Here is a 26,172-nt window from a genome sequence, read left to right on the forward strand (position 1 = left end):
CTGTAAAGATTAAACATTTCTAATGGCATTCTACATGAGACTATTAGTCGCATTGGATCAATTTGTCAAGTTTTTCATTGAGATTTTAAGTTGGTTCTCAAGTTCCTTTTTAGCCTTTTCTTGATAAAACAAACTATACATTGTTGCTTAAAGCATAGTTAAATAAATTAAATTTAAAATGATTCCAACGATTCCAATCATCTAAAAGGATTTAAGGAATTATTCGAAATGATATCTAAAATTCCAGAATTAAATTGTCTGGTTATTCGAATTTGGGCAACTGACCAGTTTTCTCAATCTGCTGAAACATGTGAATCTCAAACAGATCAAAACCAGTATAAACCAACTAAGAATTAATAATTAATTTGATTAATTTAATAAAACCTGAAATTCTATTGTATTTCAATTTGTCAAATTGAATTGTACATTAAATTGTTAAATTCAATTGTACGATTGTCCAAGTAGTCTATTTGCATACGATCTCAGATGATTTATGATTCGGTTCAAGTTTGTTCTAAACCGGTAAACGTAAAAAAAAGAATGACGCAGTGGAAAAACTTTGCGAACTACACAAACTCATAAGCACGATGATTTGCTCTTTGAGTTGGACCGTTAAACAATTTTTGTTCAATCTACCAATAAATCCGAAATTGATTCTCGATGCACTGAATATTGATATCACGCATTCGAGCATCTCGCGAAATGTCGTTCATTTGGCCACCCCTTTATTGTATATATTCTCCGTTTTTGTGGATTATTTCACCGTGTGGTGCAAATGATAATGATGATGACTGAGCAGCAAAAAAAAGCCCTGCAAGTCAAACCGTAGGGAAGAAAGTGGCTTCAGAGGCGAGAAAGCATTCGGGAATGGTGTGATAAGAGTTATGTTGTAATAAAAACTCACCCTCAAACTTGAGGAGAAACACCAAATTGCCAAGTCACTCGCCACATTCACACACTCCGTGATTAAATTGGGTGCTTTCGTGCAAGTGAAGCTATTCCTGTGGAATTTGGGAAATTCATTGGATGGCTTCTAGAACACCCATGCCATAGGGCATAACCACTATCCCGCACTATCATTCCAGTGAAATTCACATGTAAATTGTCTCTGTTTATCGCAGTGCTGAAACCATGAACATACTCTATAAAACATCATTTTGCAACAAGATATTCAAGACTATTTTTTTTAATCTCATTTTGTATAAAGTCTTGTTGATTTAGTTGCAGTAAGGAGCACAAGACATATAGTTAGAAAAAAAATATTGTGAAGGAAACAAATAATGTGCAACTGTCAACAGATTTATTCAGCACAATTTGCAACTTATTGGACATTTTATTGCCATTCATAGTTGAGAGAACATTTTCCAAGATTGTAGTTACAACTTTTCATGTCCAGAACGCCCATGTGACAGTGTCAAACATTTTTGAAGACAACCAACTCAGTGAGAACTGGGTAATAGGGGGAAATTGAAAATATAGTGAACAGAGTTGAGATGTATATAGATAATATTATGATTGCCGACAATGCATAAAATGCTTGGCTTAATGATAATCGAGGATGAAATAATTCTGTATAGCGTGATCCTGATAAACTAACATTGTCCTTAATATCCCAGCCTTAACATGATACCATTCAGTTGACAAATACGCTCTCTAGAGAATTTAAAACTTTTGACTTTGGAGAACCGTTATTAGGAAAGATTCAACTAGATTCTCGTATAAGGACGAAATGCCCCCAAATGGAGGGGCTAACAACCCATTCCCGCAAAATCAAGATTCTTATGAAGACTCTTATGATCCTTATAGTCTCGGACAGGACGGGCTTTACGGAAACGACCTACACGGTAAAAACTTTTGGACACTGACCAAAATGTTGGAACAAGTTTCCCTTGAAACTATTTTTTTTTGAATAAATTTGTACCTAGAAAAGATATTTGTTTTTTCCAAAAAGTTTTCTTTGCACTTTTGTTAAGAAATATAGTCACAATTTTTTAGGGTTTTCTTTTGGAACCTTTTGATACGGTGAAATGTCTACAAATTTGAGTTGATTTCGTTTTATACAAATTTGTTCCTGAAAGTTGGAACTGAATTTGTTGAACTCGGCTGTTTTGTAATCTCTAAAACATCAAAAAATGAAGAAAAATCGCACGACTTGTTTTTGAGCAAACCCAAAAACATGATTTTGGAGGAGATAAGGGAAAATGAGGGGCATGTTAGTGGTTCAAGGGTTGACTTATGGGGGTTGAGTCTGCCGAAGGTCCCAAGTCTCTATCTATAACCGTTTGGGCTCTAGGCTTGGTAACGGTCGGACACACAGACGCCACAAACACACGAAACTTCAAATCCCCAAAATTTTACCATATTACGACCCCTTTTGGGTAAGATGACGAAATATATATATATAACTCAAAAACGGGAGATTATTTATACATATACTGCTCTCTATGTGGAGTACTACTAGTAATAAAGCAATAATTGAGTTTTGAAAACATGACAACACATTAGATTGGAGAAACATACCATTCGTTTGAGATTGGGATTGACATAGTCGGATAAGTAATTTCAAGACCTTTCTAACTTCTTAAGCTTTCTAAAAAATTCTAATTTTTTTAGGCAATTCTGTTGAAAATTGGGCTCTCCAAAGTATTTGAACTTTGACCTTCCATAATTCAAAATGGCATTTTTTCGGTCATAGATGTATGGAAAATATTTTCGCATAGGCTACCCTTAAAACATAACCGAAAATCATTGACACACTTCGGCAAGTTTTGATAAATAAACCAAAAAACAAGATTTTAAAGGGGATGTAGGAGAGTCAGAGGAAAACGGAGAAATAAACGTAAGGAGATAATGTTTTTTTTTATTAGGGGTCACCGAAGACCAGAGGTTGACATTTTTTACCGTTTACGCTCCATATGGTTGACAAATTCGAAAAAGCGGTTCGTGTACTGGTCTCTCTTTGAAATCAAATAGTATGGGAAAGCTACCATGCTTGATACTGTAAAATGATGTCCAAGATTTGTGATTTTTTTCTGATTAACACACAAACCGAAGCGATTCTTTCACTATGTTAAAAAAATGTCTCACTTATTAGGTTCATAATCCCACCTCAAATAGTTCCTGGAAATCCTTAGATTTTTCTCAAGAAGAAAATGGAAATTCAGTGACGATTTTTATACAAGTTGGGTCCGGGGCCTTGCTGTATAATCATTGATTCGACAATTCGGAGACCCATTTTGACTATAAAAATTTCACCGGATACAAAAAATGGCACATCAATATTTAGACGGAACTCTAATCTATCTGCTTAAATCGTTTGTACGACTGGTTATTAGTTTTAATAGTTTTAATATCACTTTTATGTAATTTTTCTGAGCCATGTTTTTATGACATTAGGGCGCTAGCGAAAACCATTTTTTCACTTTGAGTCTATGAAAATGTCACTCTGCAACCTTAAAATTCAGGCAACAGGGTTGAAGGCAATGTCAATTATCGATAAAATTGGAGGATTACAATAGGTGTAATTATGAAAGAATCACATCTAAAGATAGAGTTGCCACAATTAAATTATCATTCATGGACACTTCTTAAAATATAGGATGGACACAGGTAGAATTTATGAATTTGTCACCACCCTCAAAAACAGTGTCCCCAAGTAAAAATATTTTTACATAAATATTAATACTGATGAACCCTCTATGTGCCTATGATAGTAGTTTTCCTGAACAGCGACATTAATTAAGAAATACTTATGAAATATCATGTATCGAAATTACAGTTTTGGGCCCATTTTTGATTTTTGCTTCCTGAAACTAGGAAAAAAGAGCTGGGATCCTAATTTTTTTAGGAAATGTGAGGCTTAGCACCAGCTATTAAAATATATTGCTATGAGTCACAATTATTGATTAACGTAGGAAAAAAATAGTTATTATCAAGCTTGGATCGTATCAAGCATGGTCACTTTCCCCTAATAGGTTATACATCTGGGAAATTTACTCTGAATTTATAGAGCCAATCGCTGTCAACAAAAATTAAAATAACCTCAAAAGAATACTTTACAATATTATTAGAAAATAAAACATTCAAAGAAAATAATTTGTATTTCAAATCAGACAAACAAAACTGCTAGAAATAAAAATTGATGTGTCATATTTTTTTTGAACCATTTTAGCAGAATTTACGTTTAATATTTTTAACATTTTTAGTGTTCATATTTTGTTAAAAAATTAATATTTAAAAGAAAAACCTTATTAATTACACATTTAAAAACATTTTCATAATTTTAATCATTTTAATGAATGGACATGCTGTATCCGATGTTTCACACAAAGCGTCCGATATTACAAACAGTTCGAAATTTGGATTAGTTCGCCTGTAACAATTTTCTGACTGCTCCCTTAATCAGGACTTATATTTTTGAAAAAATGTTGCAATTTTGTAGTAAACAAAATGCTAATGTAACACTATTCTACAATTTTCTGTCTTTCTCTTAACTGATTGAAGGCTAAGCGGTGAGAGATGCAGACTTATGGTCTTCCATGATCTCTAGCTAGATTTTTGTGCCCTGATTTTCCTGGTTAATTTAGAAAACGACTTCAACGATATCCTTTTTTGGAGATGTTTTGGAGGTATACTAGAAAACTTTCAAATTTCCATATGTACGTTCAAAGTTAATGCATTCTAGAGAGTTTATTTCTCAAAAGATTTAGTCATTATGATTTATTTGAGAGGTCTTGGAATTTTCCATACGACTGTAACGGTCTCAACCGATTTGAACTCTCAGTTTTTGTTCTGTTCATCAAAATCGTATTTTTTCCAATCAGTGTAATTTGCTTTTTCTCTTAAATCTTGTTTAAATCCTACTCTGTTGTGAACTGTTTCAGTCACTTGGTTGATCCATTTCGCAGTCAGATTGTTTCTAAATCAATCATAGTCATTAAGTATGTATGTCTTTTGCAACATAGAATGAAAAGCACCTGCTCTGAAATTGTAGAATCTATTTATAATTTATTCTCTTGAGGAAATAGAATTCGACAGCAATTGATGATTTTATATTAATATCTTTACTATTCATGATTCACATTTGAAAGTGCTATTGTTGGAAAAATGGCAATTTCCTTTGCAAATAGAGAAAATTGGGTGGGGATTCTTCAAAATTGCCATTGAGAAGTAATTTCCCCCAAAAAATTCTTTTGATCTCACACGTAGATCAATATTTTGCAATGAAGAGAAAAACTTATAGATGATGATACTTTTCCTTCTGTCAATGATAGCTGAAGCCCTTAGCCGTATGTACAGATAGATTTTCTTCCCTTTGTAGTTTCGAGTCCCTTCTTTTTAGCAATAAAAAAGAAAATACCGAGGAAGAAATTGAGGAAAATGTATATTGCAGAGCAGAGAGATTTTTCTTGTAATATTTACGACATTTTTCTTGTCATTTCAGGAAACATTCCATACCCCTCAACTCATCATCAACATTAGTTGCGGAAAGGACGAGACTGTCTCGTGTCTCCTGTTTGTCTTCCAGAGACAAGACGCGTACATTTGTGGGCATTGAAGCATTAATGTCTACCAGACTATAGTAATACTATCCTCTTTTCAACCTCATCTCAAGCCAAGAGAATCTTACCATCTGCAGCATGGACGCATAAGGATATCCATCAGGTGCTGTGAACTTCATAGAGAGTGACAGGGATAATTGATTGCTGGAGACGTGAACTTTTCACCTTTGCCCCTTACCACGTGCTTCAATTTTCCCAGGGCAAGGAATGCTAAAAATTGCAACTGCAGCTAGTGCAGAATCCATCCCAAACAACTTTAATTTGACTTGATGCAGAAATGAATTCAAGTTGTTCTTGTGCTCGTGAAGGAAATTGGAAGTGATTCAAAAAAAGAAATATACTCAAAAAAAGAAGTGTAAGAGGCTCTTCTGGAATGTTGCCTCTACTGCAGTGTTCCAATTCATGAAGGTTTTTCGCTGTTCTTTTTATATTCCAACTTTGCGTTGACAATATAGCACTTTGGTCGTGAGCTCACAAGTGAAGTAAAGAAGGGCAGAATCGATCTTTCAGTAACAGAAATTGTGTCGTTTTGTGAAAAAAAAAGAAAATGAAAATTCGAAGAAGTGTTAAGTGAAACAATTGAGAAATTTTAAACTACAAAACAGTCAACATGAATTGCCTATGCCGCTCATCAAAGGTCATATCCGTTCGGATTGTCCTGCTCGATGAAACGGACTTCCTCCATGAAATAAAGGTACGTTACACTTAGTTCAATACAATAAACGAATAAACAGATTCAATTACTGTAATTGTAAACTAACATCCTGTCCTGATCATTAACCAATGAAAGCTTAATTTATGTCAAAAGGTTGCATTTTTAATGTTACTGAAGAGAACGTCATAAATGTACGATTTTAGCTGAGACTTTTTACAATCTCAAATTTTGTGGTACTAGATGAAATTTGATCTCGTCAGATCGGGCCCTAATTTTGGATCTATACGTTTTGACAGACATAGACCACGAATATCATACACTGAGGAAAAAAGAGGGTGCGATTAACTTTTTTCCTCATAACTTTAACACTTTTTAGGTGTAAAAATATATCAACATTTTTTAATGTTTATTTCACACCTTTTTAAGGGTAAAATTAACATTGAAATGGGTTAATTTAACCCCTAATACACCTAAAAAGGGTAATATTTACACCGATTTCGGATCAATTCTGCAGGGTAAAATTAACATTTCCGGAATGTTATTTTGACTTTTTCGGATTTCTCTCAGTGATGCGCAAAAAATCGATTTTTCGTAGCCGTCCCGTGCGTCCTGTCCATCGTTTAATCACTTCTATTCTGGATAGATTTTAGATCACTTCTGGCAGAGGTTAAATGTCGATGGGCGGCTAAAAGTAGGTGATGTTAAATTAAGCTGAGTGAGAATGGTAAGAATTTATAACTCAAGCTCAAGCTCATTGAGATTAACCCGAACGGGATACTTATTGCGCGGATACCGTTGGTACCTAATCTAGCCTATACGAGTTCTATATAGGTTAAGCCTATTGCCTAATAAAAAACAAGATCCACTCCTCATCCGTTATTTCGGAACACCCTAAAATTTTGGTTTCTCAATCACTCAGCCCCTATGACATCGATCGATCTGACATTTTAGTATGTTTATAGCTGGGCCTAAGAGTTTTCAATAAAAAAAAACTTTAACCCTTCGACACCCTGACACGAGCTAAAAGGGTTCGTAAAACTAATTTTGAAATGGCCATAGCTTCAGTTGTAACTATAAGAATTTGATCTTACTGCGTGATATATTATAGAAAACTCTTGAAGACGTTTAATATTTCAAAAATTAGACAATGTGATGCGGCTAGGGTTCACACCTTTACGACCTTTACGGTTTACGACGATGAGTCGTATGTGTCGCACTCTTCTGCTATATTACCTGACCTCAGCTATAATAATAAAAAAAAACTTGACCGAACAATATAGAAAATAACCAGTGATAAGCCCAGATAAGCTTATGATAGCTGAAATTCTTTACAGGCGATTCGATTCTGACTTGAATTTTAAGAGTAAAGAATCGTTTCGAGCCAATGTTATTTGTTTCTGCCACAGAAATGATTTTGCTCGATACGATTCTTTGCCCTCAAAATTCAATTCACTATCGAATTTTCAAGTATTACGAGTTACAAGGACCCCAAATTGCACGCACTTCAAGGTCGCCTGTAAAGAATCTCAGCTACCATAAACTTATCTAGGCTATCACTGATCATTTATAATTGAAATGAACAATAAATTGATCCGTTATTTTTAAAGGAAATTACAAATCATTATATTGACTTCTGTTAGAAACGTCTTTGTTCGGATATTATCCGTGATCTAATTATTTTCCAATTAATTGAGCAATTTATATCTCAAAGCGGTATTCTAATGAGTGGCTATTATTAAAATTTATTATATTTTAATGCTTTACTATTATTATTCTTAAACATTTTATATTGCAATGAGGATTATTTTGTACTTTATATGAATATTATTTCTTGGAGTAAGAATATAGCATTTTGTGAACCTTCATGAAAATTGCAGACTTAGAACAAAAGAAAACAAAAAGAAAAATCTTTCTAATTCCAATTTAAATTGGCAGATTTCAATGTAATGGATTTAGTAAATTTTAGCAAGAAAAAATAAAAAAGAACTATTTTTTACTATATTCAAATAAATTTATTTAAAAAGAAACAGAAAAGAACAATAAAGGTTTTGTAAAATGTAATGCAATAGGTTAAGTCGTAAAAAGCTCGTGCTGTGAAACATTTATCCATTTAGGTCACCGGAAAACTTCTGGTTATTAATAGTGTTCGAAACGATTGCAATAATTTATGCTGTACTTTATTCTACACGACTTGAGACTTACAGCCCTACATTAGAATTACAAACTTAGAATATCTACAAATCACGCTTGAAAGAAAGCCAAATCGTTCTATAGTATGTTGTACTACATCGTTATTATTGTTCTTTTTTTATTATTTGTAATTACACAAGAACATAAAACAGGGAAAACACAGACAATTGGGAGACAAAACTCTTTGAATATTCAATTTGAGCTAAAGAAAATAAAGAGAATTTGTCTAAATTATAAAAGCAAAGCTTCTTTTTTCTTTGCTAATAGTAGATTTTATTGCTTCCACGTTTCAGTCGACCTGACTTAATGACCTTATTGGTTGTAAGAAAATTTCGAAGCTTTCGATTTTTCTAGTTACGGTTCTTTTATTTAGTTGACTTCCTAACTTAGTCCAATTTAGAACTTACTGTTTAATTCCATACCACAAATAGTTATTCCTTAATTTTTTGAACTCTAAATAAACAGAGCCATTAGGAAATTGATAACACATTTTGAGTTTTTGAAGAGAAGATTAAATAAAAGCTAATGTAAAATGTTTCAAATTAAATTTTGACTTGAAAAAAACCAATAATATAGTTTAAACACATGAAATTATTTCGGTTTTAAACTCAACGATAAAAAATATTTTATGGGTGAAATATGGTTCTAAATGCCCCCTATAATATTGCTAAAGAACTTGTCTTTATCGTGTAAGTACAGTTGAAATATTTTAGCAAGTATAAAAATACAAGTTACATTAAAAATTATCTTGCAATATTTCCTGATTTTATTCTTAATTTTTCTAAAAATTATGTATTGCGAATATTTTATGAAAAAAACATTTTGGTCAGTTAATTAACATACTCAATAGACACTCAATGAGACAACTGATAGAGCACTTGCTATATGATGCAAGTGTCCCGGGTTAAAATCTTCTTTTGGTCACCAGGTCATTTATTTAATTTTATTAAAAAATAATCCTTACTGGCCAGTAAAATAGGCTGCATTGCATCACAGTATTTCGATAAAAATCAGAATTGTTCAGTTTAGAGTAATTATTAAAAAAGAAAAATGAAAAAAAAATTGAATTATTTTAAATTTTTAATAACCAAAAGGGACCTTTCATGTACCAAAAGGTTTTTTATTGATCCTTTTCAATTACTTATTGATCGATTTCGATATATCAGATATTTAAAAGAAGAATAAGAGTGCAAAAGAGTAGGATAGGGTTATGTAAAACTTTTAAGATAGTTTAATTTTGATTTCACAAAATTTTCCTGTTATTAAAGTACAGTCAAGTGTGCTAATCCGGGCGCTTCGCTATCTGGATCGTTTATGACTAATCCACTTAAAATAATATTTTTATTTTTATTTCCGTAATATTAATCACTACAGTAACATAATATAACTATTTAAGTTTAAGAAGAAGCAAAAATAATATTTTTATCCATTAAATAAGTGAGTGTAATCGACTCATTTCAATCTTGTGCCAGCTGGGTTTTTCACTAAAAATTTTCTAGCAGTGATATTTTCGCTAATGACAGATGGTTGATTGAAAACATTTATTATTTTTTCCTTGTGATAAAATTATTTTAAATCCAAAGGTTTAATTAAAAGTGAATTAGCGAAAAGGCGACCCAGTTAGTTTTCTTTAATATTTTTGATAATTCTTTTATATTATGTTTCTAAATGAAACAGTGAATAATTCTATGGATTTAGAAGAAGTAGAAAAGAATTTCATCAGTCGAAAAACAAGCGTTTAAGTAGCACTCTTCGGAAAACGATCCAGTTACCCCACCTTATTATATTCCGCTTGCATAAAAAATTGAAAAGTAATTATACTTATATTCTTTTAAATTAAACCTCCTCACCTAATTTCATTTTAATCGAACATTTTTATTAAAATTATTGAAATTTTAATATTTTCCAGTAGTAAATTTGTCTAAAATTTCTCTAAATGTTATTAAAAAAAAACATCAAAAAATTGAGAAAATAGATTACTTTTAGTTTCTGTATGATTGCAAAAGAGAAAAATTAAATAATAAATCTTTAAATCTAATGCCGTGCACACACTTACGACTTAACCCTTTAAGGACGATTAAAACACCGGTGTCCCATAAAGAAAATAATTTTTTGTTAAATACCTAAAGTTATTTTTTTCTTATGTCTGTACACAATTGTAAAGTAGAAGATTGAAGGTATCTAGAATATTTTTTGCAAGTCCCTAGCTATTTGCTATGTAGTAAATATTTAAGCGCAAAAATGGCGAATTTTTAAATTCTCAAATTCATAATTGATTTTATTTATTTTTTATACTTCCAATTTTTTTTTTAAGCAAAACTCTTTTGGCAATAAAAACTACAATACTCATACGTCATATTTTTCATTAAAGCAAAAAATATTATTCATTGGTATTGTTAGAAAAAGTACTTAAATTTTGGGTTATTTTTGTCCCTATCGTTCATAGAGGCGAAAAATACACCGAATCAGACTCTGTTGGACTTTCCAAGGTTAGATGTAAGACTTATTATTGATTATGTTTCTCAGTTTAATTTTTATTGTTGATTTTCAGTCCGTAAAAAGTGTCTCGTCGTTAAAGGGTTAAGCCTAGAAACGAATTAACGTAATTGTAATCAAAATAATGATTTAACTAAATTCCCACCAATTTTCCACTAACCAAGCCGTTTCTAGGCTGAAGCCGATAGACGGATTAGTCAGTCAGAAACTGATTGAAATGCAATCTACTCACAATTTTGATTACAATTACGTTAAGCCGTCTCTCGGCTTAAGTCATAAGTGAGTCTAAGGCATAAGTCATGATTCAATTTAAATTGAATTTTGATAAATTTTGTCTCATTTACTGACCGGAATGTTTATGAATTTCTCTTCTTGGGCTCCCTTTAACCCCACAAGTGGTCAGGAGAAGTATCTGCTTAGTAAAAGTGTATGAAAAAGGGAAGGCTTCCGTGCCATCTAAGCCTAAACTATGTATCATCTTGAATTGCCATGTATGTATCCCCATAAAAGATCAAATTTGTTGTTACACCATTTCGATCTGGCATTGCGGAGCGTCTTTTCTCTTTGACTTGGACCAAGAATACCGTGCTGGCACACCAACATAGGAGCTTCTGTAGTCGCTAACAAGAAAAGTGAAAACGACAAGCACGTAGAGCCTCCGATGGTTATGCATTATTGCACCCCCTGGTCGTTTGTTACACACGTTTCTTGTTTAACTTCTACCGAGTGCTTGACAAGACGTCACGTATATTATAAAATTTTTACTTTTTTACTTCTTCCTTCTCTTACAAAGTGTACTCTTTTCCTTTTGCCTGCATATAATGATGCAGAGTGCGATTGATTTCCAGCGCCATATGCAGAACCTCAGGAATGAAGTGAGAGTGATAAGAAATGCTTGAGATGTAATTGAAAACCCATCCCTGTTAGCACATAAATTGCAATCCTCCTTCATGGTGGAAATACAGAGTAGATATGGGAAGCAAAAAAAACTCTAGCAACGAAAAAAGGGAAGAAAAACTCACGGAAATATTGGTTCAGAAGATAACGAGAAAAATTACACCCGTTGGGGTAGAAGTTTGCAATTAGAAGCAACTTTTGGCTATGGGATACCTTGGGAATGGTGACGCGATATAGGAAACAGCAAAAACCCATTAAAACTTAATACCTCATGTCAAGAGATTGTTTGAAAAATTTTTTTTGAGATGACAGTACCCAGATTATTGACTTGATACCTCACTTTTGCCTTCCTTCAATATTCCTCTTGCTCCAGTGTTTTCTATGATCCGGCTAAAGGTATATAATACGCAAAGAGATACTCACTAACCTGGTCAATGACATCATCAAAAAACCTCTTTGCACACAATCAATCTCTCCTCACTCTATTAGAATATAGACACTCCCCTTTCAATGTTGAATGATGAGATGAGAAGAATAGGAGAATTAACAATAACAAAAAAAATATACTGAAATTAGCGCGTTTGAAGAACAAATTAGTCGACTATACAAAAATAAAGACGTATTAACTCGTCAATTGTAAAGTATTTATTACGTAATTCCATCACACATCCCTGCAGACTATGCTAAATCAGATATTTTGACCCATCGTCATGCTATCTGCATTTTTAGCTGCAATTACGGATCATTGAATTTGTTTATGCTCTATGCTCATTCAATTGTAACTGGCGTGAGATTGAATAACCGCACTCTTGGTAAACAAAAAAAAAATAGCAAAACTTACGGCTATATTTTGCTGGATTTCTTCATGCAAGGAACTTTTATTTGAACTTTTTACACAGATGCGTCGTCTTGAATCAAAAGCCACAGGAAGATTTTGGATTAAAATTATTAGTTTTTGTTCTTTTTATTATTTGATATTTTATCTTTCTGTGCTGCGATGAATAATTATTCTTTCATAACGAATACTTCGAATTCAAAAGTTAGAATTTTAGTAAAGTTCGCGTAAAAACGTAGGGGAAAATGCACATGCTACGTACGACGCCAAGCTTCGCAATGACTAAAATTTTTGTATGTCTCTAAATAAATGTGAATCATCACAGCCATATTTCAAACCTTAAAACGTTTTTTGCCAAAGCAAACAAACCTTAAAATATCCGTTTAAACGGTTTTGATTTTAGCAAATCAAATAAATAATTTTGAGTAATATTATAAACTTTTGGAACAATTGAACTTAAAAATTTTTAATTTCAAAATAATTTTCATTTAAAAATCATTTTCATCAAAGCTAAACACCTTTTTACAAAAACGTTCCGACAATAACGAAATTCAAATATTCGAAATATGAATTTCGTGATTATATCCGCGTCATTCCCTAGATTTGTCTTTCAGGGATTTCCATTTGTCAAACACGTAAAGAAATTCTTCCGTGACCACCGGTTTAAATCAAATACAGAATCAATATCAGCCTTGAAGCAGCATATTTTGCAGAATTTCCGGAAACACATTTCCGCAATGGTTCAGTATTATTCGAGGGTAATTGGGTCAAGTACGTTGAAGTTATAGAAGATTCTTCAGTACACTCAGAAAAATAATCGAGTAAAACTTACTCGAATCGATGTTGAATTGACTCTTTTTCGTTGTGATTTTCGATTAACTATATTTCAGAGTTGATTTTACTTCTATTTAGGTGTAATAATCGGAAGATTTGTTTTAACTTTTTTTTCCTAAAATTTACATGACAAAAGAGTGTAAATAACTCTTTTTAAGACTGAAAATAAGTCGTTTTGAAAGTTAAAATAACTCGTTCCAAGAGTTAAAAAAAAAACTTTTTTGGAGTTAAAATAACTCTTTCAAAACCCAAAATGGATAGATTTTGTAATTTTATGTTTTTTTTTATTTTATTATTTTCTTTATTAATATTTTCTTGATCTCAAGTTCCCTATATTCTGAGCGAAATATCACTTATCAAACGTTCATGAAACACTGTTAGGCATATGATGTTCCATATGAACTTTGTCACAGGAAAATCTTCTTGATTGAAATATATTCTTAAAACGCAAACACTTACGCATATACGCATTCAGTCGAGATGAAATTTTACATCGAAAAAGAGTAATAATTACATCGATATGCGATGAATTAATTCAACTCGCACGAAGAGTTGTTTCAACTCTATTTACTAAAATTTACAACGAAAAAGAGTAACAATTACATCGATATTCGTTGAGTTAATTCAACTCTGCCATAGAGTTGTTTTAACTTTTCAGGTTTTTTCTTACTGTAGTAAAAACAATAATTTGGAATTATTTTTTCATGTATTTTACGCGAACTTTTCAGCCAACCTGTATGACTATATTTTTTACAGTATTTTTTCCTATACAAGCTTATTCACTTTTTTAAATGCATAAAAAATGCATAAATGCATTAAAAAATTTCCGTTTTAAAATTAAATATTCTTATCTCAGAATTGCTGAGAATACAACTCAGCTTTTAAAAACAATTATACAGCTCTAAGACTTATCTTTTAATCAAATGTGTATACAAAATATAATAAGGGGAGATGTGGGTCACGGAATTTAATTAAGTGCAACATGTCAAGAATATTTTTTCAATATTTCAAATTATTCGGATTAATACTGCAGGCGATAGAGCCTTTAGGAATTTCAATCGATATGTTTATCAGAAATCAGCTTAAATCGAATTGTTTTCACAATTCAATTTTTCAAATTGTAGAACAATATTTCTCGAAATTAATGTATCGATTTCATTTAAATTTTCTATTCTTTTTCTACAAAAAGTTGAATTAGTACTTGAATTAAGAATTTTGTCCTTGATCATATTTTATTTTACAAGAGAAAACGAGGTGTACAATACACCAAAAATTGTATTTTTTATATAAAATTATTCTATAAGATACCCAATTTAAATTTCTTTAAAAAATTCTCGATTCAAGTACAATATTTGTTCGTTCTCAATTTTTTTTTGACTTCTGATTGATCTATGAATAATCGTGTTTACCGCAACGACAGTTTTTTTTTTTAATATTATCTGAAAATCATGAAATTTGCCGAATATTTTTAAATTTTAAGATTTTGATGTGTAGTTTTTTTTAGAGAGTCATTCTAGCTGATATATAGGAATGTATCTAGGAATGTATAATTTATAAATTTTAGAAAAAGTATAAAATAAATTATTAATTTTTTTTTATTAAAAATTTGTAAAAATAAAAAAAATTCTCGTCAAGCGATCATCTTATGAACAATGTTTGTGAAAAACTGTACAAACTTTCACGAACTTTTTAGTGACTTATACGATTTACGAATATTTCGTAAGTCCCCAATACACAGAAAAAACATATTTTTTAAATTGTTCATAAAAGCTTGTGAATTCCTATTGGGGACTTACAAAATGCTCGTAAATCGTATAACCCACAAAGGTTCGTGAAAGTTTGTACTTTTTTCACAAACATTCTTCGTAACATGATCACTTGACGAGCATGTTTTTGTACTTTTACAAACTTTTATTCGTAAATGTTCGTAAAATGTTTCTATTTGTTCCTACATTTTTCATAAACGAACGAAAAATTACGAACAAATAAGAAAATTTTACGAACATTTTTTGTGCGTTTACAAACATTACATTAGTACAGAAAATCTCGTCAAGTGATCATCTTACGAATAATATTTTTAAGTACCAGTACAAACCTTAACAAACTTTTTAATGGGTTATACGATCAACAAGTATTTTGTAAGGGCATTGTAGGAAGCCACAAACATTTACGAACAATTTTACGAAATATTTTTTTTTTCTGTGTACAAAAACGACTTGAATGATTCCAGTAGCACATTCTTTCTAGTTATGGGAAAATTCTCTTCAGAAAAATATAGAGCAGTAAATTTCCTATACGAATATGCTCATTATAAATCGATTGAGTTTTCTGATAATTGGAGAGAGAATTAAATATCGATTTTGACAAATTTTGCCCTATTCTTGAATACATTAACTCACACTGAGAAAAAAAAGAGGGTGCGATTAACATTTTTTCCTCATAACTTTAACACTTTTTAGGTGTGAAAATATATCAACATTTTTTAGTGTTAATTTTACACCTTTTTAAGGGTAAAATTAACATGAAAAAGGGTAACTTTAACCCCTAATACATCTAAAAAGGGTAATATTTACACCGATTTTGGATCAATACTGCAGAGTAAAATAAATATTTCCGGAATGTTATTTTAACTTTTTCGGATTTCTCTCAGTGCACAAACTTTTTACCTGTATGAGCTTTAGATAAATCGAAATGCATTTCATATCGATCGATAACTGTTAAGTAAAAATGTTCCCATTTGAATAAAGTTCTGAATTATGTTTCTTTATATTGTTGTGCAGAAATACAGTAATTCCCACATAAGGAAGACATTTTTTTTTCCAAAAGAAAGGCAAATTTGAAGGTGTGAAAATTGCCATTTTCTTGAAACATAACTCAAGAATTTAAATGAGGGATGATTTATGTACCTATTGTTTTATTGCAAAAGTAACAGCATATATGGATAATGTATCCCTTCACATATGTTACTGCAACTGCTGTAAATGGTGTTTGGAAGAGAATTCTCCAGCAGAGCTAAAATAATTGTAAAGATTGAATCATCAAATACAAGAAATGCATCTTGCTGAGGTAACGAAATAATACGGCTGACGAGGAAACGAAAAAGCACTGTTGTTTATAACCCGTGAATTTATCCGGAAGATTGCGTGAACTGATATATTTACACGAGTACTGCACATCATCCTATAAGAGCAAACTGTGTGAAAATTCCAATGCGAAGTCAGGGCGAGAATATAGCTATGAACATAAGAAATGTCTATAATTTCCGATTTAAATTATCTTATTAAACTCGTTTTCACATCTCATTTATTTAATTGATTCGATCCGATTGTTCAATACGACCGAGACATAAGGATTGAATTGTGGAAACAACAAAAGATGTATTTGCACGGACTTTTTCTTCTCAACATACAAGAAAATTGCCATGAACATAAATCATAATAAAAGCACTGGCTCACCGGACTTGGTTGCTTTTGATGTTCACGTTAATGTATTATTACATAAAGTATAGCACATAATAAATGGTATTTTAATAAAATAAATATCATGTATGCATGTTTGAGTGAGCAAATTACCAAGGAATCGGATCGTGAATATAAAGGTGCATAAAACTAAAAGAAAAAACCTTCTTTACCGCTAGTTTCTTAGCAAAAAAAAAAAAGAAAAACAACATAACCTAACTAGCTCCTAATTAGCACTTAAAAAATTTTAGTATGCGCTTTCTGTGTATTTTACCTTCCGCATAAGCATTATTGTTGAGTGGACTTTCCAGCAATATCACCTCATTTATGACCATCATAAATAATATAGCTTCTTGACACTTTTTGCGTGAAGTTTTTTGTTTGCAAATTATTGTATGAGACATTGAAATGTATTTTTTCGTTACATCAAGCTTATTCAAGGTTACTTTTAAGCTGTTTCACCAGGTTCACTTTTTTTTTGTAATGCTTTCAAAAGGCCCAAAGTGCCTAAAGTGCATTTACAAACTTTGCATAAAAGCAACTTGAATTGCTTTTTTTGGAGAGCTTTTGTTGGGCAGATTAGCAATTTATATTTTCTCTATAGTCAAGAAAAATAAATACCTGGCATATTTAAAAATACTTTTTGATTGATTATTGAGAAATCAATTGTTACTCCCCGTGAATGATCAATGCCAGGTGGGAGTTGACGTGAAAATGTAAAAGCAAGTCATTCTTTATCCATAAGAGCATATCATCTATTGTATTAAGAAACCGACTACAAAAAAAACAACAGTTTTGAGCTTCAATTTTCTAAGAAAAAAAATCATACCTTGCTTTTTTTATTATGATCCCATTAATTGCCCGGAAATATGAACAAAGCCAAATCGTGTCTGGCTTTTTTTGGCAAGTTTTATTTGTTGAAAATTTAAAAACATTTTAATTATATGAGAAACATTAAATCGCTATAACTAAATGTGCGTAAAACATCGTCAAAACTTTAATGAACCGATGAGTTTGTTGGAAATTCTCAAGATTGCCAGTTGATCGTCTCAAACCAAAAATTTGAAAGCTTATCAGAAAGAATTATTTTATTTTTAGTAATGCTTTAGTAGTGTTTTTGTTTTCTGTTGCCTAGAGCTGATATTTGATTTAGGGGTTACGTGGGTCAAAAAGACTGAAAAATATCTTGAATTGAATTTTATTCATGCCCAAAAATACAAAGTACTTATATAGGACTATATTAATTATGTAATCTTAATAAGTATACAAATTGAGTTTGTATCTTAATTTGGAAAATAGTAACGGATGAGAGTTCCGAAAAAATAAGTTACAAGTGTTTTAAATTATTGTTTTCTCTAATTTTTTTATTTTCAACATAATAAATTTTTATTTCAATTCAAGTTGTTAAGCAAATAAAAGTACAGTGCCCGCTCTCTAATCCGGACGAGTTATCGACGGTTACATTTAAAATAATTTCGAGGTCAAGTATACATGTGTGTTCAGCAATGAAAATTAATTATCCTGTGATATTTTTGTTTAATAAATGAAGTATAATAGCGTATAATTCTCTAATTCTGTCGTTTTAAGCTTCTGTAAAACTTTTATTCTAATTCTACAAAAAAACTATGTAATATATTTTCGAGATGTTAAACAGATTCAAAAAATTCTCCCGGATTACGAAGCGGACATCTGTCATATTGTCTCCCAATCATCCGGATAACGAAGCGGGAACTGTACGACATTTAGCCTATACTTCCTCAAATTTTCATTAAAAAATCTTAAAAAATCAGCCGTTTAGGCCTGATCTTCGGATATATATTTCAAAAACTTACTTTTCGATGGGCAAAGTTTCTCTGAGTATATTCATCAGAAATCAAAAAAAAAAAACTAAATATTTTTTGTTTTGTTGTTTTTGTTAGAATTTTATACAAAAAAGTAACATTTTTAGCTTATTTTACACCGCGTTTCGTCTTATAAGTTGTGATCAAGGCAAAAAAGCCACCGTTCGAGTACTAATTTAACTTATCTGTTATAACAGAAAGCATTTGGTTTTTCGATTTATGGCGTTTTTATTTCTCAAAAACCGCCTCCAAAAATCACGTCTTAGCGACTGTATTTTTAAAATTTTGAAAATAAAAATTTCAAAAATCGTAGTTGAAATGTTGTACGTTTATATGCTTATTAAATCAAATTAAACTTGTTTTTATTGTGTTAAAATAAGATGTAAAGAAAATATGCTTTTTTATCCAGCGTGACCCACGTAACCCCTTAAGCTATCTATGTTTATAAATAATTTTAAGCTACGCCTCCATTAGCACCTAAAATTACAGGTACAGATATAAATAGACAGAGTAACCCAACAGCTCTATGGACAAAATCTTTACACATTCTGCCTTAGAAAAATAAGCCCTCCGCAGAGTGATTGAACTTTAGTCTTCGACCATATAGACTTACAGGGAGTTACCGAAGACCAGACGGCGATATCTCTTACTGTTTTGCCCATGGGTGAACAAAAACCTTTTGAAGCCGAATAAACGTCAAAATAAGTTTGTCGAGGTAGCGTTTTGACCATTGACTTACAAGTTTCATTTGACGTTTGTTCGGTTTCATACGGTGCATACGGCCCTTGCTCAACTCTGGTTTAGCATTTAGATCTAAAAAATATATAAATAGAACCGCAATAAATAAAAATTTTCAAATTAAATAAATCTGTTACTGCTAGTTTAGGGTAAGTGTGCCAAATTTCGGCATAGTTGCATATAAGCACCGAAGTCCTAAGTCTGAAATGCAATAATTTTAATTCATATTGATATTTTTTGTTACTTCCTTTTCGAGAGGGTTGTATGGAACCTTGAAAACTAGTTTATCATCTTTGTTTTCTTTAAATCACTTCCTAAAATATTGAACAATTAATTTAAAAAAATGGGCATTGCTTTGGGTAGTATTCCGGCCACTTTGAGTGAAATTCCGGCCACCTTTTTTCTGGCCACCTTTTGTAACGCAACGAATAGAAAATATCAAAACGTAAAACGAAACGAGTTTAATATTTGGTTTAATACGTTTATATGACCCACAAGCCCTGAGATCTTCCATGTAGTTTGTCCTGAAAATCTGAAGAATAGCATCTCAAATTTACGCGCAGATTTCCATAGCAATTTGCCCTTCCTGAACTCTTCCAAGAACTTTTTCACATCATCATTTTCATAGAAGCGATGGTTCTAAAGGAAAACCTTTTGCACTTCACCACAAATCACAAGACTTCTAGAAATACAATCAATCTGTCACATTTTTTGTAAGACTCTTTCCACACTGAGCTTTTACAACGCAATTTAAATTCAAATTATACCTAAAATTTAACGGTCTTTGTGTTAATACATCCTAAAATGAATAAATATTTAAAAGCAAAATGAATTCATTGACTATTCGAAAATAATATATATAATTTTAATTAATTAATTTCCATGGCCGAAATTACACTCAAAGTGGGCGAAATTAGAAGCTGGCCGAAATTTGGCACACTTCCCCTAGTGTTTTTTTTAGGGGAAGCCACCGACGACTCGGAATTGATATCTCTTACCGTTCAAGTTCTAGAACGTTAATAAATTGAATAAAAGCCGATTATAAAGAGAGGACAGATTTTAGGCTTCGTATACTCTGTGGCTTCGAATAAATTCATATTTTTCCAATATTCCTTTGATGAGCTTGACCTTACGGCAATATATTTTAATAACTCATCTTACGTTACATTATTTCCTAAAAAAATAGGTCAGATTAAGTCAGAAATCTGAAAGCCTTCCCCTACTGTTCTTTCTTTGAATTCGAACAGTGCAAAAAATGTTTTCACAATATTCAACACAATCTTAAAGAGCAAAAAATTGATATTTGAAATTAGTGGAAGAAATTGCTTTGTGTTTATTTCGCGTGCCATGTGATACTGTCATTGAAGCATAAAATGTATATAATTAAAATTTAATTTTACTAATATATGACAGTAACAAAAAATGAGTAAATTAAAACTACCTCTGGTAGAAAATTCGGTTTCAATGTTATTATTCAATGAAATTGACATCACAGTACTTTGCGAAATTAATTAACATTCTTTTTGCAAAACAAATTAAATTAATTCCCTGGAAATGAAGAGTTTGTGGCATTTTTGCATATCAAGGATATCAAACAGAAATATCACATAAATGTTATATATATTAAATAATATATACGAGTATATATATATATATATATATTTATATGTGTAACATGAGGATGAACAATCATTTCACACTGAAGCAGAAAATTGAATTTGCTAAAAATATATTGCAATAACTACACTATCTATCTAAACGGAAGAAGTAATGAAAATTTCTATTCTCTGTTATTACAAAGTTACTGAAAAGATGTAAGAACATCATTAAAAATGTTCTTTCCAACGAGGACGGGAAGCTATTTAATAACACTGACCAGTGGAGGTAAACGAAGACATAGAATTGGATGGCACAGAAGAAGAAGTGCGTTCTACCTCAAGTGCGTTAAATAGCTGTTTCTCGAATATAATGTGAAGCATTAAAAATTAATTGCTCTAGCCACCAATTAGAAGACATTGAAAGGTACATTAATCATATACCGTTGTCCGGAAGCTAAAAATAAAGCAAAAAGACATTAATGTGACTCAACAGGGCAAAATACTTTGATGGAAGAAAATACATCTTTTTTCCTGCTTTTTGACCATTTTTCACCTTATTCATTTATTAATGATGATAAATTCTTGATAAAATTAATTTGCAAATTGTGGGAAATTGTAGGTGCGGCTGTTTCTCATGAACTTCCCCAATTTGACTCTTTTGCCACTGTTTCCATGTCAATGTGCTGCCAACAGACTTTCACATCATTATAAACCAGGTGCCTTGCCATATTACGGGTTATATTTTCGCTTTTAGCACAAGTAATTAAAATAACATCAATATTATCATTTCACTGATATGATATCATCCTGTGTGTTCTGACTAAACCTTCTTGCCTCAGCCAAATGTGTATATAAAATCCCAATCAAGAAGAGCAACAATTTCTTTCCAACCGCGAGAATGTTGAGATGAAGAGAGCACAAAACTGATACAATCTGAAAAAGAAACCTAAATGCCATATCCAATGCAAGAAATTACAGGTGGCGCAATAATGAAAAAAAAATTTGATGGGTCAATATAAAGTCGCAGTCAGTTTTATTACAATAACTTTTATGCTTTATAACTTTATTAGCTCGATTATCCATTACGAATTAGAGAATTTCATCATTTTGGCATCAATATGTGCTCTCATGTGACTATTTAAATTTTTAAAAGCCTTTATAGACTTATATTATCTGAGATTTTCTGCATGCAACCCGAGAATTAGTTCAATTTAATTTTTAATTTTGAAAAATAAATATGTAAGATTGGCTCAATGCGGTTCTTTAACCCTTTAAGGACGAGAAGCTTTCCGCTGAGAGAAATTCAATGAAATCAAGTTTCCTTCGATATTTAAGCCTAAATAAGAGATTTACGCTTAAAAAGAAATTTTCCCATCCCTAGAAGTCCTCGAAAACTATGGGTCATATATGTCCCAATCGTCCTTAAAGGTAAAAAAAACACAACATTTTCCAGACGACTAGTTTACTCGTTTGCTCTGTTATTTTTGAAAGATAAATAACTTGAATATGTTTGAAATAATAAAAAAATATTTAGAGTACGAGTAAAAATTAACACGATCAAAAATTAATTTTAAAAAATCTCATTAAATTTTTGGTCTCAAAGACTCTTAAACACTGGTACACAAAACCAATAATTTTTATGAAAAAATGTATTATTGTTTACTTCATTTTTAATTTTTATGATATTCATCGAAACAAATTTCGCATACTGGTAAGGTAACACAGAGATAAATGTCGCATGCCTCACAAATACAATTGGTCTTATAATCTTTTTTTCTGATAGCACCATGTGCACCTCAGTTTTCTTCGAAACATGTTTGATGGTAATGGGTAGGTGCAATGTTGTTTGTCTCTGGGAATTTCTGACGTACAGTTGCACATTGCTGTGGATCCAGGAGTTTTTCTGGAGTTGATGCGTTTTCGATGAAGACTTCAAAGTCCATTTCATCCACGTCTTGTTCCAAATATATTATGTCGCTTTCGTTCAGGACAAGATTGTCGGAATCATCGCTATCTTCCGGGCATAATATGTGGATGATTTCGGGTTCATTGATCATGAATTTTTTTTTCCATTTTTGAAGTCATGTACAAGATTAAAAAGTTATAAATTTACAACATATACGCAGAAGTATCTTATAAATTATCAAAATAGCAATAGTTCACTCATCCAATTATGTTCATCAGGAGCTGAGATATACCACTCCAAACTTTAAACCTCTTCTAGTGACAGAATATATGTGCTCATCTAATATTAATAATAATAATAATAATAATAATATTTATTGTTTCATGCCCATAGTACACATATGATACATCTAGGACTATACATATTACCTTCTTCATTTAGTATTGCACTGGGAAATCTCAGCTAATTGATATATCACACAATATTACACGAATAATTAACTATTTTGCGCACACATAAACAAAAACATGAAACAGTCTAACCTTAAATCTTCGAAAATCCACTAGAGACAAATTCGGTGTTTTTTACCTTTAAGGACGATTGGGTCATATATGACCCATGAAAATTATGAAGCTTTCTTGAAAATACCAATAAGGTTTTGTTGAGAAATATTATGTATAGTTATTATAGTTTCTAGTCATAAGGGGTTTTTGCTTAAAGAAATTAGAAATATTAAAAATAATAAAATTCAAGCACGAACGTGAAAATTTGAAAATTCGTTATTTTTGAGCTCAAATATTTTTTATATAGCAAATAACTGGAGATTTGCAAAAAATATCCTAAGATTCCTACATCTTACTACTTTATGATTATGTACAAAGACTAGAAAGAAATAACTTCAGGTAGTCGGGAAAAATTATTTTCTCTATGGGTCACGGGTGACCCAATCGTCCTTAACTCTTTCGCGTCTGTAGGGTAATGTCATGACTCGGGGAAAAAAGTTTTTTTTGGGTATTTACATTAATTGAAATCTATCTGTTCGTGCACGACATCATAATAGAAGGATGTAAGATTCTTGGCTCATTTTCTCAGGACTCCAGTTAGATTTCAATTAATGTAAATAGCCAAAAAGAAACTTTTTTCCCCGGGTCATATATGACCCAGGATTGCTCTAAAGAAAAGCTTATCATTGCTTACCACTGATTTACATAAGTATACATAGTAATGTAATACTCTAAATATTTTCTCATTTTATAGAATTGCTTTTACCTTGACTGTAATAAATTGGGATTCGAAGAATCCCAGATAACGTATTTCCAATACTAATAAATTCTTACATTAAATTAGTGATTCCTTATCTATATTGATTATATTAATATTCAACTTATGATAATGTACCAATAAAATCCAAATTAGTAGCAGTCACTGAATTTGCATATTGCTGATGGGCCAAGTGATATCAATCACGCAAGAAATCGCTAGAATTAATGAGGAATATGTCCTGAATCATCGATGAATTTGCATTGTGGCAGTTTTCCTTTGGTTGTCAGACAAGTCAGATGTCCGTTTACGATGAATACGAGCGTGAAAGGAGAAGAAAGATCCGAAATGAAAGTCGAAAGATTCTTGAACTTTTGAAAGAACTCAAATTTGAATATGTAGTGAAAGAAAATGTCCCAGCAAAGATATGCTTTAACTCTGGACGCGAGAGATTTCCAAAGGACTCTGAAAAATCAATAAAATCCTCATCTTTGGATTCTGTCAGTGAAATATCTAGAGACATTACAAGGCCTTCGAGCGTATTTGTCTCAACTGTTCCAAGATTTGCAGAAAACCCTCAGATATCCTATAGAACTTTTCAATTTGCCGGGCAGAAAAAGACAAACTACAAGAATTTGTCTTTCAGTAGAGCATCTGCCAACCATGGAGACTTTTTATTTAAAGATCGAACTAAAACTCCAGGGTGAGAAGAATTTCATTTCCATTTGGGAAACTAATCACGGAGAATATTTTAATTTTCAGTCCTGGAACATACCCCTCCGATCCTGTCTTCAGTAAGAAGAGATCAGTAGTTATCATTTGTACGCCTACCCCTCTCACAATTTGTTATCTGTGTGGCGTAAAAATTCCTGAAGGATGTTTTTGGCGCAATTTTCGGGAAAAGCGGGATCTCTGTCGTGCTTGTATGACCCAAGAGATTTGTCTTAAGAAACCCCGTCGTGTTATGATGAGATTCAAGAAAATCAAAGAATTAGAAGCTTTTGTGGTGAGATATTTTTCAAATCTACTTTGTAAATTTATCTTAAATTTAATATGTTATTGTGGCAATTCTTCTAGCGTGCAAGATTTTGTTCCTTTTATCATCGACATGAAGGTACCCCAGCTGCTGTCCAATTCGTACTGCGTAAAGATGTCATGAAACGAATTCATCGAGAAATGTATCTTCAGAGATTCCCGTATTTTTCCAGAATTCAGTGATCTAGTTTTGTGCTATGCACCGGGTTTATATTTGTAAATAGAAATTTCAAGCTAATGATGTTAAAATAATCTTTAGTCATATTGAAATTATTTTCTTGCTATTTATTTTTTTTTACAAATACGCATATCTTCTATTCTACGTTATAATTCTTCTTCTTTTTCAAAATCCGTTACCATAAGAAAAGCCTTGAAGTTCTCAACAATTATTACGAAAGTATTTTATTGTAGCGCAGAACTATTAAAATTTAAGCAATTAAATTAGAAAACGTATTAATATAATAAAGGATAATCCTTGTCTGGAATTAATGCAAAAGTTTTGTTTTTTTATGATAATTCTTAATACAGTGGGACCTCGATAGAGTCAACTAATTACACTGTGCAACAAAATGAAACTTTTTTTCTTGGGATGGAAAATAATGAGTAGTTTCTTGTTCCTTGGTATGTCCTGAACATTTCTCCCGAAGAAACTTGTGGTCCATCACGTCAAGTTTCTGAGATATCCTAAGAAAAAGATCTTTAAGAAATTTTTCGAAATATTTGAAAAAAGTTATTTATAATCAATAACGGTACATCCTAGGATGTTGGTGTCAAAGGATAACTCAAGGATGTGTAGAGGAGGATTCAAGGACATTTTTCCTGGAACATCGCATATCCCTATTCCTTCATTTTTTAGATTTGTTTCATA

General features: G+C 31.6%; 1 protein-coding gene across 4 annotated transcripts in view; it reads left to right on the forward strand.

Annotated features, from left to right (window-relative positions):
• LOC129799606 (band 4.1-like protein 4) overlaps positions 1 to 26,172 on the forward strand; it is a 96,082-nt gene that overhangs the window by 25,282 nt on the left and 44,628 nt on the right. For all 4 annotated transcript variants that reach the window (XM_055843632.1, XM_055843635.1, XM_055843636.1 and 1 more), the window contains exon 2: positions 5,444 to 6,255. In XM_055843632.1, coding sequence (XP_055699607.1) covers positions 6,172 to 6,255 — 84 coding nt within the window. In that variant the 5' untranslated portion in view covers positions 5,444 to 6,171. The remainder of the gene's footprint in view (positions 1 to 5,443; positions 6,256 to 26,172) is intronic.

Source organism: Phlebotomus papatasi, chromosome 1, assembly GCF_024763615.1.
Source record: "Phlebotomus papatasi isolate M1 chromosome 1, Ppap_2.1, whole genome shotgun sequence".
Classification (NCBI taxonomy): Eukaryota; Metazoa; Arthropoda; class Insecta; order Diptera; family Psychodidae; genus Phlebotomus; species Phlebotomus papatasi.